Raw genomic sequence first — 19651 nt, forward strand, 5'->3', positions numbered from 1 at the left:
CTTGAATGCTCTTTTGTCTTCATTTTGGTTTGCCCTGTTGAAAATCTACCGTACTGCTGGAACTTACAAAGAGAGGAGGATTTATTCTTATGAATTCATTAAAAATGGGTGATCTGCCAATTTTTTAACATCAACAAATTAGGTGAGTTGGGAAGGTACTGCATAGAATTGCACCTGAGGAAAGTTAGCTAAGTAATTACAAAGGGAATAAATCTATTTTTTTTAGCCTTACTATCTTCGATTTTAATTTTAGTAAATTGTTGACTGGTTTTGGAAATTTTCTTTTGATTTGACATGATACACAATGTTTTGTAGATTAGCGGAAAAAATCCAACTTTAGTATATTTTAAATTTAGAAAATGAGACAATAATATGAGAAAATGGTCATGGTAGCTGAACAGCACTGTGTGTGTGTATATATTTGTAAATATTTTATTATATGAAATCCAATAAAGTTTGCCATTGAAATACATACTTTAAAATTTTAGTTGTAGAAAATTGACTTTCATAACCTCAGAACTTTCCAATGCATTTCGCAGACAGTGAAGTACTTTTGAAATATTGAACTCTTGAAAAGTGCAAATTGCAACAACCAGCTTCTCTACTTCTGTTGGGAATCGTATCCAACGAGAAAAATCTGGGTTTTGGACTTATAATTAGTTGCCTCAAGACTTTTCTGGTTGTATGAAGTACAGTATAATAGACTCAAGGGGCTGAATATGAATGATATTTTACAGAGGTCATGGACACTATTTAATTAATGTGAAGCCTAGGGGAAATTAGTATACTGACTCTACAATTTCTCTTTAATTTAACATCTCTAAATTGTCATGTCTTATTGCAACCTGCAAATCAGCAGGAATACACAGAAATTTGTTGCTTGTTCTCACATTGGTTCCATAAGAGACCTTGCATTAAAATCTTTATTGCCTAATTTTACTATACAGAAACCAGGAAAACTGCATTAGGTGTGATCTACACCGCAAGAAAAGTTACAGCAACTGAAGAGAGAGAAGAAGGAAGACCTTGTTCCAAGAAAGCCAAGACTGAAAGTAACCGATGATAGGATGAAAACCTTGTTATTACCCAAATTTTATTTACTTTATAAATATGAAAGTATGTCCATAGTTTTTTGAATAGTGATCTAACAACATTGTGCTGTTGTAGTAACTTTTTAAATTAACATTAAATATTTCAGTCATCAAAAATGAACTTCAAAGTTCATAATTAAGTTCTATAACCAGTTAGATGCAGTGTTAATTCAAAATACTATTCTGTCAGTTCTGAATTCCAAGCTGTGAGAAATTCAAAGATGGAACAAACAAGACAGGGAAAATAGTGAATAAATCTTTTAATAAGGACCACATTTTGGTGTGGTTTCTTCCTGTCCATTTCTAAGGCAATAATATGTTCCTATATATATCATTCATCCAAAAAGAAACTGTTCCATGGATGGATGGATCACGAAAAGGGTGGGAGGTAGAGTCTGGAGATGCTTTTGTCCCCTTTCCCCTTTCCTTAAAACCACTTGGAGTCATTGACCCAAAGTTGCTCTCAAAGGTACTTTCTCATTCTTTGTACTGAAATACTTGTCCATAGCATAAAGAATTATCTGGATGTGTGTGGCAAGTTTTGAATACTCCATTTGTTCAATAGCTAGGTCCAAGTTTTGCTCTACAAGTCCTATTCAGCATATCCAGCATTTACATTACAGGCAATTCATTGGATGCAGACCAGATTTTTATGCCAAAGTTTATTATTGTAAAGACAGCGTATTCATACAAAAGCAGCTCTGAGTCTTCATGCTCTCAAAGTAAGGTCAAATCTGGTCTTGCTGTTGGGGGAGCAATGTATGATAGTATCGTCAGCCAAGTCACTGGAATGGAATGCTGTCAATGGTTTCCATGTTATAAACAGAATGCATCAGCTACTGGAAATGATGCAAACTAGATTTGTCATGATGGTGCCATAAATGGAAGGCTGTAACTGTCACAAAAACATACATTCTCTCTAAGCCTTTCAATATTCGATAGGTTTCAATGAGACCCCCCCCCCCCCCACTCCAGTGAGTATAGTCCAAGAGCAATCAAACACTCCTCAGACATTAATCCTTTCATTCAGGAATAATTCTAGTTAACCTCCTGTGGACCCACATGGACCCTAAACTGCACACGATACTCCCAAGTGAAGCCTGATAAAGCCTCAGCATTACATCCTTGTTCTTGTACTCTAGTCCTTTCGAAGTTAATGCTAACATTGCATTTGCCTTTCTTACCACTGATTCACCTGCAAATTAATCTTGCACAAGGACTCCAAGTCCCTTTGTACCTCTGATTTGATTATTATTTTTTAAATTTTCCCCATTTAGAAAATAGTCTACACCTTTATTTTTTTCTACCGAAGTATATGACCACACACCTTGCTACGCTATATTTCATCTGCCACTTCTTTGCCCATTCACCTAATCTAAGTCCTGTAGACTCCCTGCTTCCTCAACCATACCTGCCCCTCCACCTATCTTTGTATTGTCTAAAAATTTGGTCGCAAAGCTGTCAATTCTGTTATCCAAATCCCTGACACATAATGTGAAAAGAAGCGGTCCCAATACTGGCCCCTGTGAAACACCACTAGTCACCAGCAGCCAATCAGAACGGGCTCCCTCTATTCCCACTCTTTGCCTCCTGCCAGTCAACCAATCTTCTATCCAAGCTCGAATATTTTCTGTAATAGCATAGGCTCTTATCTTGTTAAACAGCCTCATGTGTGGCACCATGTCAGTGGCCTAAAAATCCACTCACTCTCCTTTATCTACCCTGCCTGTTATTTCCCCAAAGCATTCCAACACATCTTCTCAGGCAAGATTTCCTCTTAAGGAAACCATGCTAACTTTGGCCTACTTGATCATGCGCCTCCGTGTACCTTGATCCTTAATCCAATATCTTTCAATATCAATATCTTGCTTCCAATATCTTTCCAAGCACTGAGGTCAGACTAACTGACCTATAATTTCCTTTCTTCTGCCTCCCTTAAAGACTGTAGTGACATTTGCAATTTTCCACTCCTCCGGAACCATTCCAGAATCTTTTGTTTCCTGAATGATCATTACTAATGCCTGCACAATCTAAGGTGGAGTCCGTCTGGTCCAGGTGACTTATTGACCTTCAGACATTTCAGCTTCCCAAGCACTTTCTTCTTGGTTATAGCAGCTACGCACCCTTGAGACCCCTGACACACTCAAATTTCTGGCATACTGCTGGTCCCTTCCACAGTGAAGACTGATGCAAAATACTTAGTAAGGTCATCCACCATTTCTTTGTTCCCTATTACTACCTCTCCAACATCATTTTCTAAAGGTCCGATAGCCACTCTCGTCTCTCTTTTAAATCTTTATATATCTGAAAAAAACTTTCTTATATTATTGGCTAGCTTGCCTTAATATTTCATCTCTTCTCTCTTAATGGCTCTTTTAGTTGCTTTTTAAAAGCATTTCTATCGTCTAGCTTCCCACTAATTTTTTGCTATTTTTATGCCTTCACATTAACTTTTATCCTATCTTTGACTTCCCTTGTCAACCATGGTTGCCTCATCCTCTGTTGACAATACTACTTCATCTTTGGGATACATCTTTCCTGTGCCTTCCAAATTGCACAGAAACTCCAGCCATTGCTGTTCTATCGTCATCCCTGGTAGTGACTCCTTCCAGTCAATTTTGGCCAGATACTTTTCGTGCTTCTATAATTTCCTTACATCTGACTTTTTCCTTCTTATTCTCAAATTGCAGGGTGAATTCCATTACATTATGATCACTGCCTCCTAAGGGTTCCTTTACTTTAATCTCCCTAATCAAATCTGGTTCATTACACAATCCAGAATTGCCTTTTTCTTGATGGGTTCAACCACAAGCTGCTCTAAAAAGCCGTCTTATGGACATTCTACAATTCCCTCTCTTGGGATCCAGCATCAACCTGATTTTCCCAATCTACCTGCATATTGAAAGCCTCCATCACTATCACAATATTGACCTTATTACATGCCTTTTTTTTAATCTCACATTGAAATTTATATCCCACCTCCTGCCTACTGTTTGGGCCCTCTATGTAACTCCCATCAGGGTCTTTTTATACTTGCAGTTCTTAACTCTACAGTACTTACAAGGATTCTACATCTCCTGATCCTATGTCACCTCTTTCTAAAGATTTGATTTCATTTTTTTTTTAACCAACACCCACCTGACCCCCTCTGCTTACCTGCCTGTTCTTTGGATTCAAGATGTATCCTTGGATGGTAAGCTCTGAACTTCTTTCAGGCAGAATGAAGTGATGCCACATCATATCTGCCTATCTAGCTGTGCTACAAGATCACCTACCTTATTCAGTATACTGGGTGCATTCAAATATAACATTCAATTCAACACTGTATTCATCATCTTTTTCAATTTTGCCTGGATGTTGCACATCAATTCATCCCACTGACTGCAATTTTTGCCCTATCATCTACTGTTCTTCCTCAGAAGGCCAAATGTAATCAATTTACAGAGGGCAGAAAAAGTGCATTTTCCAATAGTATGGTGAGGGACCAGAAATAGGTGTTAAAGATGAACACTGCTGGGGTGCTGGTGGAGTAATATGTAACCTTTCATGGGGCTAGAAAGCAAAAACAAAGATTGAAGCACTCAGAACGTTACCAATAACAACTTGGAAAAGTGCCATCACCCGGAAAAAGAATTAAGTTAGGAAAATGAATGCAATATTAAAAGTAATATTCTAGTTAGGTGTAGGAATTGGCAGACACAAGTAAAAAGTCCATCACTTGAGACGACCTTGACAGCACCTTTCACGTAAAGGAAATAAGTTATGGCTTAGAGGAATTAGTGTTGGTGACTCTCGGCACTAATTCAATTTTTCAGTTTGATCACATTTCTGTTTGTGGCTTCTATAATGATTATTTACATAATTATTTGGATTTTTGCTCAGTCACACGCTTATTTGATAGTTACAGCCTTGTACTACATGATTAATTAGTTATTTGAATTAACCACACCTGCTTACTAGGTAGCATTGACATCTTAAAGGCCTGTGGCTTTTGAATCCTGTTATCTCCATAAATAGCGCAACTGATGTGAATATAAATATAGTTACCAACATGCTTCAGATGATGGAAAAGATCTCAATCGTGTTTATTTTTGTTCTGCTTACAATATGGTTTTCAGTGTTTGAATAAATCACAAAGTAAGATAGTACAATAACTTTCAAAATAAATCACAATAGCACTTTAAATATTATATGAATAATATCACTTTCTGAGGAGAAGACATGAAGATATTCATTATGAGAGTCTCCAACTCTACCTCAGATCACATGCATGTATTCATGGGCGGATTCATGAGTACAATCACCCAAATGTACTGTCTAGATGCAAAATCTTGCCTGTGACCAAAGGTCTTGGTCACATCTGTGCTGCAATTACATTTAAATCTGCCAGATGACCATTGATATACATCTCAGATTCTCAAGTCTTCTTGGCCTCAAGAACCACAACCATGGTTGGAGACTTGCTTTCTGTTTTCCTGCATTATCGTATAACTAGTCTTATAGAAAATACTATTTTTCTTAAATAGATGTTTGGAATCATAACCCACTTGCAAAAGCAAACTCGTTTCATTTAAGTTGCAAATAAATAACAGTACATAATGTGTACAAAATTTACAAATTTGTAACATGTAAATGTACAAATAATACATCATAAATATAGTTCATTACCTCGTAAAGTTTCAGTTCATAACTTTCAGTATCCTTACTTACTGACTTTCTGCTTACATCTAGCCCATACCTAAATTCCATCCAAGAACCCACTTTCAAATCCAACTATCTTTTGATAAACTATTTTAATAGCTGAATTGCCATCTTAATAAATATATGGAGGGTGGTAATCAAACATCGTTCCACCATTGCCAATTAATTACAAAACACCTTGTCCCATATATTATCTCTGAAACATCAATCCTGTATACACAAACCACTCCGAATTTGTTCAGTGTTCTCCAGTCTCATTCCTTCAACTTCCTATTTTCAGAATAAACCCTTATTGACAGCTGAAAACGTCAGCAGGAACTTCCGTCTTCATTTAAAAAAACCAGCCTCAACTTTTCACTTCTCTAAGTTCATTTTCATTATGCATGAACTGAAGCACTTTCAATAGATTTTGTTATATTGAGCTTTGAAGATTGAACATTTCTAATACTAAGCATGTCGCGAATGTGTTGAAGTTCTCAGAAATTCAAAGCAGAATGCACCTGGCATCCTTGGGGCTGGAGGAGGGGACAGGGAAGAGGCTCCCTTTACTCCTCACTACAGCAGGCTTCATTTTGATGACATCTGGGAGGTTTCCATAAATTGGTTAAGTATTTCCTTTGTGCCAGTTTGCCACTGAAGAACAAGATCCAATGGTGTCTGTCCGTTCTGTAACAAGACAATGGGAATTACATTAAGCAACAAAACACTGAATTGACAAATTCTAAAGGGGGAGAAAGCATGGATCCAAATTTTCCATGGTTTTCCAATTTAAGGACACCGGAGCTTGTCTATTTATTCATTGATTCCACTATCCTGACACACGATGATCTTCAATTTCCCTCATACTTCCTTATTATGTGGTGTAGAAAAACTATTATCATTTTTCTTTCAAGTTGATGACAGCACAATACATTGACATATGTCTGACTTTCCTGTTCTCCCTCCTGTTAAATATTTATTTATCTTCCAGCAGTTCCATTCTGATGAAAGACTACATCCTGAAACATTTTTTTCCTGTACTGCCTGGTCTATGTGCTCAACAGAACAAACTGAACCCCGGCTGCATCTCCCCTTTTCACTCTCTCTTTTATGTCCTTTATCGATTCTCCTTCCCCTTCTTTATCCCGACTCTCCCTTACCCCCTCTCGCTCCATACACAAACACCTCTTCGATCCTGCAAGGGGTTTCTGTTGCCCAGCAGTGGTACCTCGACCCTGGGGTTACCGTTGCACCCAGCCTTGGGAACGGGATATCCCGGCAGTGGGGCAGCAGTGTTGGTAGAAGAGGCCAGCAACAGTGGTCGGGACTGTACCCGTAGATGATTCGTCGTGAGATAACCATTAATGCGTTTCGCAATTTCTCATTTCCACACAGAAACAGCATAAATGCAGGCATCCATTATAATGATCCAATATGTGCCCAATTCAATATAAACAGCTCAATTTAGATAAATGCTATGGAGCTGTAGACTTTATGGAACCTGTCTGTGTGTCTATGATGCTCTAGGGATGTGTACGTTATAGGCTAAATTTAACACTGGCAGATACAACATTCAGTTGCTCTTCACGGACTTGAAGTGCATTCTTGTGCTATCCGATATCTGGCTCTGTAAACTTCCGAATTAGGAGAGTAGACCGCTCGGCCCCTCGAGCCTGTTCAACAACGCAACCCTCTATACTGAATGTAATCACAAGTAACCCAAGCGCGTAATGTCCACACTAACATCAAATGAGCCGCTGCCTTTAAAATCAAACAGATAACATTTGCCATTTTAAGTTGCTTAGTTCAAATTAAATTGCTATTCAGGTTTTAAGCACCAAATTATCTAGTCACTATATTTAGTAGCGCAATCCGCTGAATAATTCAGATTGACACACAATTGGATTAATAAAAAGGGGTAAACACTTAAAAAGCAAACTATAATGTCGATCATCAAAGATGGGTTTTAACGCAAACTAAGTTTTAACTTAGTCTTTGCTCAGACAAATATTCATCAACAAAAACTCTTCAAAATGTGTTATAAATGTCTAACAAAAGCACAGCCAAAGAATCTAACCACTAACTCAGGTTTGAACCCTGTAAGATTAAAGGGAGTCTGTCTGTTGATTATTTGTACTTACGCAATTTTTTAAAGTGATTTTGGCTCCGTAAATCATCAGCAGCTTCATTAGTCGGTAACGGTTTAGTCGCACTGCATCGTGCAGAGGCGTGTCCCCTTCCTTCAGAGAACGATATTTGAAAGACGATAGTAAATTGCAATGAACGTATTACTAGCACATCCACAAAGTATGTTCGGAACATTCTCCTCAATCCAGATTTGGGACTAACTTTCAGCAGCCCCAAAACACATTAGACTCAATCACCAAAAGCAACAGTGTTAGAATTAAAATGACCTAGGAAACTGGTCAAGATATCCTCCATTATTTTTTTTAAAAAAGCTCAAAAATACTGCATTCTAATTCTATCGGCTGCAATATTAATAAATTCCCACGATAATGTAATAAAACATAGATTAACATCTCTGTGTTCTAGCGCCCTTTTGCATTATCCCAGCCTGGGCACAAGTTCACTGCCCTCCATGGGCATTAAAACGAATCAGTTGTCATTCTAAAGTTCTATCACCACGCTATCTATCACTGGCGCATCGATTTTAAAAAAACTAAGGTATTGCATTACAATCTAGTCTTTTAAACTGTTTTATGGAAATAAAGGTTCAGTGTAGCTATATTAGAGGCGGATAAATTTTTTTTAGTACTCACAATGTCTCTCGCATTAAGTTCTGCTCCGCACGCGATGAGATGTTCAGCACATTCATAATGTCCGGTTCTGACAGCGACGTGCAAAGGAGTGCTGTTTAACTGTATAACAAAAGGGAGGGGTTATTGTCAAATCGGCTTGAATACCGGTGAATTTTAGTCAGAGATTTGATTAGGTAGATAATCTGCTCACCTTGTCTTTTGCGTTCACAGCTGCGTCTTTATTTAGCAGAATTTTTAAAACTTCCAGGCTGCCCCCGCGACAGGACCAGTGGACCGCTGTTGCGTCGAGCTGCGCCAGAAGCAAGATCGTGTCAGTGTTAGTAACGGGAGGGGGGAATCCGAGCGCTCCAAGACGCGTCTGGCGTCACGTGCTGCGATGACGTAACCGGGCATACAGACAGTATTTGGCGCTTGCTTTTTGTTCCCACCCACAACAAACCGGGCAAACACTTTGTAACCGACAAATGAAACCTCGCAGGCTTTGAGGCTAAAGCGCTCCTTGAAGTTCAAGGTGTTTGCATCAGTCATTTCAAACCCTGGTGTGTCTGATCGTTATACATGATACCGTACCATATCGCGAAACTCTGTGGAGGCTCCGGCTTCCAGTAGTTTCAGTACAATCTCTTCGTTTCCCTCCGAGCAAGCGCGATGCAGGGCAGTCCTGTTAAACTGTGTGCAGAAAATAAATAAAAAAGATTTTTAATTTCCTTTAATCAGGCGGAGTTACAAACCTCATTCGATTAATAGGATTGCGTTTTATTACCTGGTCACAAACATCCGGTTCGCCACCATCTGCAAGGTATTTCTCCACCACAAGGGGCTTGTTGTCCAAAGCCGCTCTCCAAAACGTTTCAACATCTACAGGTTCAGTCTGGGACAGAGCACAGGACGGGTTAGTTTCTGGAAGAATGGATTTATTTTCAATTTTCTCTCGCAGTGCCTAAACTTACTATAATTTCCGGTTCTTGTTCCTTTGGGAGTCCCGGTGCAATAGTCTTAGACTGTTTCTTCTTCTTCAACCTAACGAGGAATTGAAGATCGTCTATAGTTTCGAGCTTCAGTCTCTGTTCCACAGGTTTTATCTGAAAACAAATAATGAGAAAAGATTATTACTGAAACCCTCGAAGGAGTAGAAATGTCCACGAAATGTAATTTGATCAGAAATATATTACAGACATTGGGGACTAGGGAGCCGATGTGAATTGCAGAAAGAATATTGGCAATCACGAGCTATTTGAGGCACATTGCACGTACGTTTTTGCTATGTGCCACTGGCTGGAGTTTCTCCTTCTGGTGCTGGTGGCTGGGTATGAAATGGAAAGGCTCTGTCTGGCTCTTCAGATCATCCTGTTTCTCGATCGCCACCGCAGAGCAGTATCCTCCACTTCCGAACTCCTCCGGCACACTCAACGAACCAGCCTCCCATTCCCCGGGCTTAGCCAGGCTCTTCTTACCGGTTACCTGTTGGAAGAGACACGGCATAAATTTGGATGAAGTTCGCTTCGGCGCTTCCAGACTAATTACAGTAGAGAGTAGAGGATTGAAATCACCCCAATTCCACATTTAATTTAAGAACTCCCTGTGATATAGTGATGTTGAGCCCAGTTCTTTATGTCCAACTGAAATATCTTACAAAGACATTCACATTCTGATTCGGAGTTTATTTGTGTGAACTCGATGTACTCCAGATAAATACAGCTGAATCTTGAATCTTGAGTTTCTATATAACGATTGTAGCGGTTTAAAACCCAAGTATTCAGCGCGTATCTACTGCCGTTAATGCATTTAAGTCGATCTTTTCAGCGCGATATGGAGAGATGTCGCCATTGAGCCAGGCTTCCCGCCATCGGCTATGATTGCATCATCGAGAAGTTGCGGAGTGATGTCGATCCCAACCAGACTTTTCCCTTCTGGTCCTTTAGCTCGCGCTCGTCACTTCCTACTGACACCACCAGTTTACCATTCACCGCCTTCTTTCAGTCGAAATCACCACCATTCATTTAGTCTCTCCTGGTCCCAGCCCTCCCAAAGACCTTCCCCTTTGTCCTCTCTGTCTCTCCCCCGTCACAGCTACATTAAACTTATCTTATTTCCAGCTCTACCAATTTGATGTAAGTTTACTCTAGTTCTCTCTCCAGTTGTCCTGCCTGACCTGCTGCATATTTCCGGCATTTTCTTAGATATCCCTGGAATTATATATTGTGTTCTCAAATTGTGAGTCATCACAGTCACACAACATGGAAGCACCACATCCATGCTAGCTAATTAGCACCATCTGTATTGAAACTCTCTTCCAGCACTTGGCTCTTAACCTTCTATGACTGGGCGATTCGAGCTCTCATCAAGCCAAGTCTTAAATGCTGCTGGAGACTCTGCTTGCAGTATTACCTCCGACGGCGTCTTTCATGTACTCACCACCCTCTGGGTGAAACAATGCTCCCTCAGGTTCCCAATAAATCCAACTCCCCCTACCCCAAATCTATGTTCTCCAATGTTATCTACCTCTGATATGGGTAATGGCTTCCTGCAGCCTACTGTGACTGTACTCCTCATTATTATATACTGTATACGTCTATCATGTCCGTTCTTCACCTCTGTTCTTCGCTCCAGGGTAACCAGATCCAGCCCGAGCCATCGTTGTCATTGTATATGATTACATTTTATTAAACTGCATATTTTGCCTGTTATAAAGTACCCAACTTGTTAAAAGTCCCTGGTGTATTTGCCTCTACCACCAGCCCAGCTTGTTCCACGCACACAGCTCTCCCTGTGTAACAGCAGATGAAGCGTAATCAAGAACAGCACAAAGTGATGTATACTGTATTGGTGAGAAGAATTCAGGAGCAATGTGATTGTGGAGGTCTATTCTAAAGCAGTTTCAATAAACGGAAACTGGACTGCTTCCATCAGTCAAACAGATCTTTGACTGTCTCTGGACAAATTATAAACAGAGTTAAAGTGCATAGAAGATTTTTTTTTTGTAAACACAATAAAAGTGGGTAAATTATAGATTACAATAAAAATGTTGTAACTACGCAGATTCACATATATAATTGATCTATTACCGCTTCAAGAAATCCTATATTTAAAACTTACACATAAGGTCATAACTCTACAGGCATGCTAACTTTATATTAAAAGCACTGTGGGATATTTATCCTTAGCAAATAGAAAATTAAAGTTTCATTAAATACTACTGTTTGGATGAAACAAAGATCCTACCAGATCTTCAACTCGTAGCATCACCATGTTGTCGGTGGGTCTTAGAACTCCCTGAATCCAGTTGAATCTCGTCGGTAGCCACTGCTAGCATCTGATGAGTTTCCCAGCCTTAACTTTCCTTATATATAAAACCGGCGCCTCTGAATGAGATCATGTTCCAAGATAGAAGCTGGGCCCGGGGCTCGGTCGGCGGCTGCAGCTTCCTCGTCATTCCGGGCATAGCGGTAGGCGTGATTTCATGTCACAAGACCTTTTTAACCGCGGATGACAGACGCCTTCAATCCAGACAAAACGACATATATGAAACATCTGAAATATGATCCGCGTGCTATTAGAAATGACTAAAGAACCAAGCTATGTTAATCACGTTGCCACCTCATGTTTTGTGTGACAGCTGTTTTGCTGGATTCCAGAGATGGTTGTGTGCTAGCCCAGCCGAGCCGAGTATGCCTAAAATGAATTAATGTTGCAGTTCACCTTGACTCGCAGTCAAGTGAGCAACGCAGTGCTAGTCCCTGTTTCACCCAGTTTAAACGTAATCTTTTGAAAGATCGACTAATCATTGATACATAAAGAAGATATTTCAAATCAGAATGACCTGCTTATTTTATCAGATCGAAGGTTCTGTGTATGACTTCATCAGATCTTCTTCCACTTCCCGCGCAAGATGCAGTCAGCGTTTGCGGAAATACGGGCTGCCTGGAAAGACGATATTGCTGACCACACCGCCCCGTGAAAGAAAACTGCCGCGCGTGTCTAAAAGGACATTAACAACATACTGTAGAGGAGTAAAAGTTCTCTGTATGGGAATGAATGTTCCTCAGTGGATTTCCATAAATCATTTTTTGAAGTGCAGTATACCTGATATGTCTCTTTCCGCAGATGATATCTGACCTACTGATCTTTAGTTCAACTACTGGCATACGCGATTTTTTTTAATCCTATGCCATTTTTTTTAATGATACGCTTACGATGCCTTTAGTGTGTTTGCACTAAGTGGCGTTTCCTCATCCTACCATCCCCAATTTGATGGATATAACCTGTCGACACACCTTAAAATACGACTTTGGGGAATTTGGGACATTTTCAGGGGAGGGATTCCGTGAACCGTATAACTACCACCCGCCAGTCTGGTGAAGGGAAGACCCAGGGCCGCGCAAATTTAGTAAACGAGGCTTTGGGTTTGACAAGCGTGTCCCCAGTGGCTCCTTTCAGTTTGCTAATTCATCCTGGCTTGATGCAGCGGCGTGAGTAACACAATTGTATGCAGCGGACACATAGACGAAATCTGACATTCCCAAACACAGCGGGTCACAGCGATCGTCCAACAACGAGATCGAGATGTTGTCCAAATTCTCCGCCTGCTACTGTTTATAGTTGGCTGCCAGATCAGATAAGAAGACAAAACGATACGAGGCCGAGTGGGAGATATGAAATTCCAGATGAGAGTCTATTAATATTTACTTTTATTATCTAATGGTCTCACTGTGTGTTTACGCGTCTCTCATTTACACCCAATGTGTCCCTTTGTGGAGTGGCGAGGTCCGCACGGCCGAAATGTCCAGTTAGAAATAAAGTTTTATGAGCTATCCCCGTGTCTCAGCAGTTTTATTTGCTCTAACTTTCAAATTAAATAATTATGAATATAGTTTATTTTGCTGCACCAGACAGAAAAGAATGGCACATATATCCATTGTTCCGAGCACGGCCACATTATTTCAAGGTATACAGCGCAGACATCCTACACCTATCTATTATTATTAATACTTATAATCAACTTTGCAAGTGTCCCATTCTAGAATTCATTAGTACACTTGTGGCCACGTTTCCTGTAATTGTAAACACGGAGTATCTCGCAGACACAGATGGATTGTCCCAAACAAATCACATAAAGCGAGAACACCTTCGGCTAGAGGATGATGGAGAAACTTGGCAGGGAAGTGCTGCCTGGGATCTATTCTCACAGATCACTTGTCCAAGCTAGGGAGTACGCCATCAATTGGTCAGGCGGTCGCTAGCTGGGGGAACTGAATGAGAGGAACAGATATAATGAACTCTTCGGCAAGGAAGGAGGGTACAGAAAGCCAGCAGGGAACCTACCCGAACAACACCTTATATTCCGTCTGGGTAGCCTCCAACCTGATGGCATGAACATTGACTTCTCTAACTTCCGCTAATGCCCCACCTCCCCCTCGTACCCCATCCGTTAATTATTTTTATACACACATTCCTTCTCTCACTCTCCTTTTTCTCCCTCTGTCCCTCTGACTATACCCCTTGCCCATCCTCTGGGTTCCCCCCCCCTCCCTTTTCCTTCTCCCTGGGCCTCCTGTCCTATGATCCTCTCATATCCCCGTTGCCAATCACCTGTCCAGCTCTTAGCTCCATCCCTCCCCCTCCTGTCTTCTCCTATCATTTTGGATCTCCCTCTTGCCCTCCCACTTTCAAATCTCTTACTAGCTCTTCTTTCAGTTAGTCCTGACGAAGGGTCTCGGCCTGAAACGTCGTCTGTACCTCTTCCTACAGATGCTGCCTGGCCTGCTGCGTTCACCAGCAACTTTGATGTGTGTTGTTTGAGTCCCGAGAAAATCTGCAGATGCTGGAAACCCAAAGCAACACACACATAGTGCCGGAGGAGCTCAGCAGGTTAGAGTTAGAAGGCATCTATGGAAAAGCGCGAACAGTCGATGTTTCGCGCCCAGACCCTTCTCTCGCCCGAAACGTCGACAGTTTACTCTTTTCCATAGATGCTGCCCGACTTGCCGAGTTCCTCCAGCAGTCTGCGCGTGTTGCTACCTGTTCAGACGCCTCTTTAAATTTCACATACAGCACAGCAGAGGAGGGTACTTGCCCCATTGAATTCATGCCAGCTTCGAAGCAGATTTTTTTCTAATATGTTCCTCTGTAAAATCTGCAAAATGTTCTAACCATAAGGTCATAAGACGTAGGAGCAGAATTCGGCCCATCAAGTCTGCTCGACCATTCGATCCTGGCTGGTTTACTATTCCTCTCAATTCCATTCTCCTGCCTCTCCCTGTAACCTTTGATGCCCCGACTCTATAAAGAATCTATAAAGCTCTGGTTTAAATATATCCGAGGACTTGGCCCCTACAGCCATCTGTGGCAATGAATTTCACAGATTAACCACCCTCTGGCTAAAGAAATTCTTCCTCATCTCCGTTCTTAAGGAATGTCCTTCTATTCTGAGCCTGTGCCACCTAGTCCTAAAATGCCCCATTGTAGGAAAAATCCTTTCCACATGAGCTACATTCGTTGCATCAGTAAAAGTTGAAATGTTCTGAAATCTTGTATGATATTGATTAAGTGTTTTATCATAACCAATATACCAGAATACCATATCAGGGCAAGCAAATAATAAAGCATTTCATCAAATTATATAGAATTTATAGAATCAAATTGACCATTAGCCAGAGGACATGGGTTATGGGTGAGGGGGGAAAGTTTAAAGGGAACATTAGGGGGGGGCTTCTTCACACAGAGAGTGGTGGGAGTGTGGAATGAGCTGCCAGACAAGGTGGTAAATGCGGGTTCTTTTTTAACATTTAGGAATAAATTGTACAGGTACATGGATGGGAGGTGTGTGGAGGGATATGGTCTGTGTGCAGGTCAGTGGAACTAGGCAGAAAATGGTTCAGCGCAGCCAGGAAGGGCCAAAAGGCCTGTTTCTGTGCTGTAGTTTTTCTATGGTTTCTATTAACTCCTTGAACTTCATTAACTTCTGTGGTGTATATACAATATTCATTGACCACCCTGTTTCAACAAACCCTATAAATATGTCATATGTTCCTTCCCTTCGAATAGCCAGATACACATTCTTATATCTGCCTGGCCAAAGAAATTTTGTCTGAGTTCTTTAACAGTGTTTAAATTTCCAAGCAATCATTGTAGAACTGTAAAACATTTTATGCATTTTAATACTACATTTGAGCCTCATGATTGAAGTGATAAATGAAAGGATCAAGCTTCAGGTTAATAAGACAGAAGGTCCTGAGATATAAAGGCAGAATTAGGCTGCTCCATCATGGTGTAATTCAGCTCATCAAGTCTGATCTGCAATTCCATTATGGCTGATTGATTATTGCTCTCAACCCCGTTCTCCTGTCTTCTCTCCGTAACATTTGACATTCTGACTAATCAAGAACCTATGCAATGTATATTAAACATGCAGAGACTTGGTAGTTTTGTGTCCCTACCTGCTCCAAGACATAAGTGGTGTCAACCCACTTATAGGCTTGGTGTATTTATTATTCCAGCTAAGTCTGAACAGGCAGAAGTTTGCAGTTGCACTTGGAATAAACAGTCACTTCAGGTAAAGTGGGATGCTGTCCTGTTGTGCTTCGTGCCATCCCTCAGTTATACAGAAAAGGCTGGATTCTTCCTCAAATATGGGCAGAATATTTCATATTTGACTGTTTTTCTTTTAGATTTACAGCCCTCCATAGGCAGTGTTAGATTGCAGATAGTATTGGCCTGTTCAATGGATACAAAATTGGCTTAGACACCCAAAACAGAGCAATTGTTAATAGTTGTGTGTGCTAAATTCACTGAGGGTTCCTGGTATGTGTCATAGATTTGGATAGCAGACCACAATTTCAAACTCTACAGATTATACAAAACTTGCAGGAGTGTTAAATATTAAGAACAGTAAAAGATGTCAAGAGAATATGGAATAGTTGGGCCAATGGTATTGAACAGCATAGAACAGTAAAGCACAGGCCCTTTGCACCCTTTTAAACTGCTCCAAGATCAACCTAAAATTTTGTTTCCGCAAAGCCCTCCATTTTTCTTTCATCCATATGCCTTCCTAAGAGTCTCTTAAAAGTCCCTGATGTATTTGCCTCTACCATCTTTCCAGCTTGTTCCATGCACACAGCTCTCCCTGTGTAACAGCAGATGAAGAGCAGCACTAGGTGATGCATACTGGTGAGAAGAATTGAGGAGCAATGTGATTGTGGAGGTCAATTCTAAAGCAGTTTCAATAAACGGAAACTGGGCTGTTTCCATCAGTCAAACAGATCTTTGACTGTCCATGGACAAATTATAAACAGAGTTCAAACGCAAACAAGATCTTTTTTTTTGTAGACAGATATAGAGTAGAATAAAAGTATTATTCTTTGGAGCATAGAAGGTTGAGGGGGGACTTGATAGAGGTATTTGAAATTATGAGGGGGATAGATAGAGTTGACGTGGATAGGCTTTTTCCATTGAGATTGGGGAAGATTCAAACAAGAGGACATGAGTTGAGACTTAAAGGGCAAAAGTTTAGGGGTAACATGAGGGGGAACTTCATGTTAACAGGAAACATGATAGCACTGGCCACCACAGACTCATAGAACATCCTCAGCATTGTCCAACAGATGTTAAAGGACCTCAGTCTCCTCAGGAAATATAGACGGCTCTGACCCTTCTTGTAGACAGCCTCAGTGTTCTTTGACCAGTCCAGTTTATTGTCAATTCATATCCCCAGGTATTTGTAATCCTCCACCATGTCCACACTGACCCCCTGGATGGAAACAGGGGTCACCGGTACCTTAGCTCTCCTCAGGTCTACCACCAGCTCTTAGTCTTTTTTCACATTAAGCTGCAGATAATTCTGCTCACACCATGTGACAAAGTTTCCTATCATAGCCATGTACTCAGCCTCATCTCCCTTCCTATGGCAGAGTCATCAGAAAACTTCTGAAGATGACAAGGCTCTGTGCAGTAGTTGAAGTCCGAGGTGTAACTGGTGAAGAGAAAGGGAGACAAGACAGTCCCCTGTGGAGCCCCAGTGCTGCTGATCACTCTGTTGGACACATAGTGTTGCAAGCACATGTACTGTGGTCTGCCAGTCAGGTAATCAAGAATCCATGACACCAGGAAAGCATCTGCCTGCATCGCTGTCAGCTTCTCCCCCTGAAGAGCAGGGTGGATGGTGTTGAACGCACTGGAGAAGTCAAAAAACATGACCCTCACAGTGCTCGCTGGCTTGTCCAGCTGGGCGTAGACAGGGCTCAGCAGGTAGACGATGGCATCCTCAACTCCTAGTCGGGGCTGGTAGGCAAACTGGAGGGGATCTAAGTGTGGCCTGACCATAGGCCGGAGCAGCTCCAGAACAAGTCTCTCCAGGGTCTTCATGATGTGGGAGGTCAATGCCACCAGACTGTAGTCATTGAGGCCGCTGGGGCGTGGTGTCATCGGCACAGGGACGAGACAGGACGTCTTCCACAGCACAGGAACCCTCCGGAGCCTCAGGCTCAGATTGAATACATGGTGAAGTACTCCACATAGCTGAGGGGCACAGGCTTTGAGCACCCTGGTACTGACACCATCCGGTCCTGCAGCCTTGCTTGGGTTGAGACGTTTCAGCTGTCTTCTCACCTGTTCAGCTGTGAAGCCCACCATGGTGGTTTCGTGTGGAGAAGGGGTATAGACAATAGAAAATAGACAATGGGTGCAGAAGTAGACCATTTGGCCCTTCGAGCCTGCACCGCCATTCTGAGATCATGGCTGATCATCTACTATCAATACCCGGTTCCTGCCTTGTCCCCATAACCCTTGATTCCCCTATCCATAAGATACCTATATAGCTCCTTCTTGAAAGTATCCAGAGAATTGGCCTCCACTGCCTTCTGAGGCAGCGCATTCCACACCTCCACAACTCTCTGGGAGAAGAAGTTCCTCCTCAACTCTGTCCTAAATGACCTACCCCTTATTCTTAAACCATGACCTCTGGTACTGGACTCTCCCAGCATCTGGAATATATTTCCTGCCTCTATCTTGTCCAATCCCTTAATAATCTTATATGTCTCAATCAGATCCCCCCCTCAATCTCCTTAATTCCAGCGTGTACAAGCCCAGTCTCTCTAACCTCTCTGCGTAAGACAGTCCGGACATCCCAGGAATTAACCTAGTGAACCTACGCTGCACCTCCTCCACAGCCAGGATGTCCTTCCTTAACCCTGGAGACCAAAACTGCACACAATACTCAGGTGTGGTCTCACCAGGGCCCTGTACAAATGCAAAAGGATTTCCTTGCTCTTGTACTCAATTCCCTTTGTAATAAAGGCCAACATTCCATTAGCCTTCTTTACTACCTGCTGCACTTGCTCATCCACCTTCAGAGACTGATGAACAAGTACTCCTAGATCTCTTTGTATTTCTCCCTTACCTAACTCCACACCGTTCAGATAATAATCTGCCTTCCTGTTCTTGCTCCCAAAGTGAATAACCTCACACTTATTCACATTAAGCGCCATCTGCCAAGTTTCTGCCCACTCACCCAGCCTATCCAAGTCACCTTGAATTCTCCTAACATCCTCATCACATGTCACACTGTCACCCAGCTTAGTATCATCAGCAAACTTGCTGATGTTATTCACAATGCCTTCCTCTGAATCTTTGACGTAAATCGTAAACAGCTGTGGTCCCAATACTGAGCCCTGTGGCACCCCACTAGTCACCACCTGCCATTCCGAGAAACACCCATTCACTGCTACCCTTTGCTTTCTATCTGCCAACCAGTTTTCTATCCATGTCAATATCCTCCCTCCAGTGCCATGAGCTCTGATTTTACCCACCAATCTCCTATGTGGTACCTTATCGAATGCCTTCTGGAAGTCAAGGTACACCACATCCACTGGATCTCCCGCGTCTATTTTCCTGGTTACATCCTCGAAAAACTCCAATAGATTAGTCAAGCACGATTTGCCCTTGGTAAATCCATGCTGGCTCGGCCCAATCCTATCACTGCTATCAAGATATGCCACTATTTCATCTTTAATAATGGACTCTAGCATCTTCCCCACTACTGATGTTAGGCTAACAGGGCGATAGTTCTCTGTTTTCTCCCTCCCTCCTTTCTTAAAAAGTGGGATA

At 41.6% G+C, this 19651-nt stretch overlaps 2 protein-coding genes across 2 annotated transcripts in view; one reads left to right on the forward strand and one right to left on the reverse strand.

Annotated features, from left to right (window-relative positions):
* The window catches only part of rpp30 (ribonuclease P/MRP 30 subunit), a 38514-nt gene extending 33481 nt beyond the window's left edge, over positions 1-5033 (forward strand). The window contains exon 11 of the mRNA XM_063071669.1: positions 948-5033. Within this exon, the coding sequence (XP_062927739.1) occupies positions 948-1063 (116 nt within the window). The 3' untranslated portion in view covers positions 1064-5033. The remainder of the gene's footprint in view (positions 1-947) is intronic.
* Positions 5034-5152: 119 nt separating this feature from the next.
* ankrd1b (ankyrin repeat domain 1b (cardiac muscle)) lies at positions 5153-11929 on the reverse strand. The gene is made up of 9 exons (XM_063071668.1): positions 11774-11929; positions 9806-10012; positions 9502-9633; positions 9315-9422; positions 9122-9220; positions 8742-8840; positions 8552-8650; positions 7913-8011; positions 5153-6458 (listed from the first exon to the last, which is right to left on the reverse strand). Exons 1-9 carry the CDS (start codon positions 11798-11800, stop codon positions 6360-6362), a joined length of 969 nt encoding a protein of 322 aa, XP_062927738.1. The 5' UTR covers positions 11801-11929; the 3' UTR covers positions 5153-6359.
* Positions 11930-19651: the final 7722 nt, after the last annotated feature.

This window comes from Mobula hypostoma, chromosome 19 (assembly GCF_963921235.1).
Source record: "Mobula hypostoma chromosome 19, sMobHyp1.1, whole genome shotgun sequence".
Taxonomy (NCBI): domain Eukaryota; kingdom Metazoa; phylum Chordata; class Chondrichthyes; order Myliobatiformes; family Myliobatidae; genus Mobula; species Mobula hypostoma.

Excerpts from the sequence above, each read along its gene's own strand:
- ankrd1b (XM_063071668.1), bottom strand. The coding sequence starts at position 11,800 with ATGGTGATGCTACGAGTTGAAGATCTG. Across the intron at positions 9,221-9,314 it reads AACCGGATGTTTGTGACCAG|TTTAACAGGACTGCCCTGCA; the intron begins GTAATAAAACGC and ends TTCTGCACACAG. Across the intron at positions 6,459-7,912 it reads AAATCACTTTAAAAAATTGC|AACGGACAGACACCATTGGA; the intron begins GTAAGTACAAAT and ends GTCTTGTTACAG.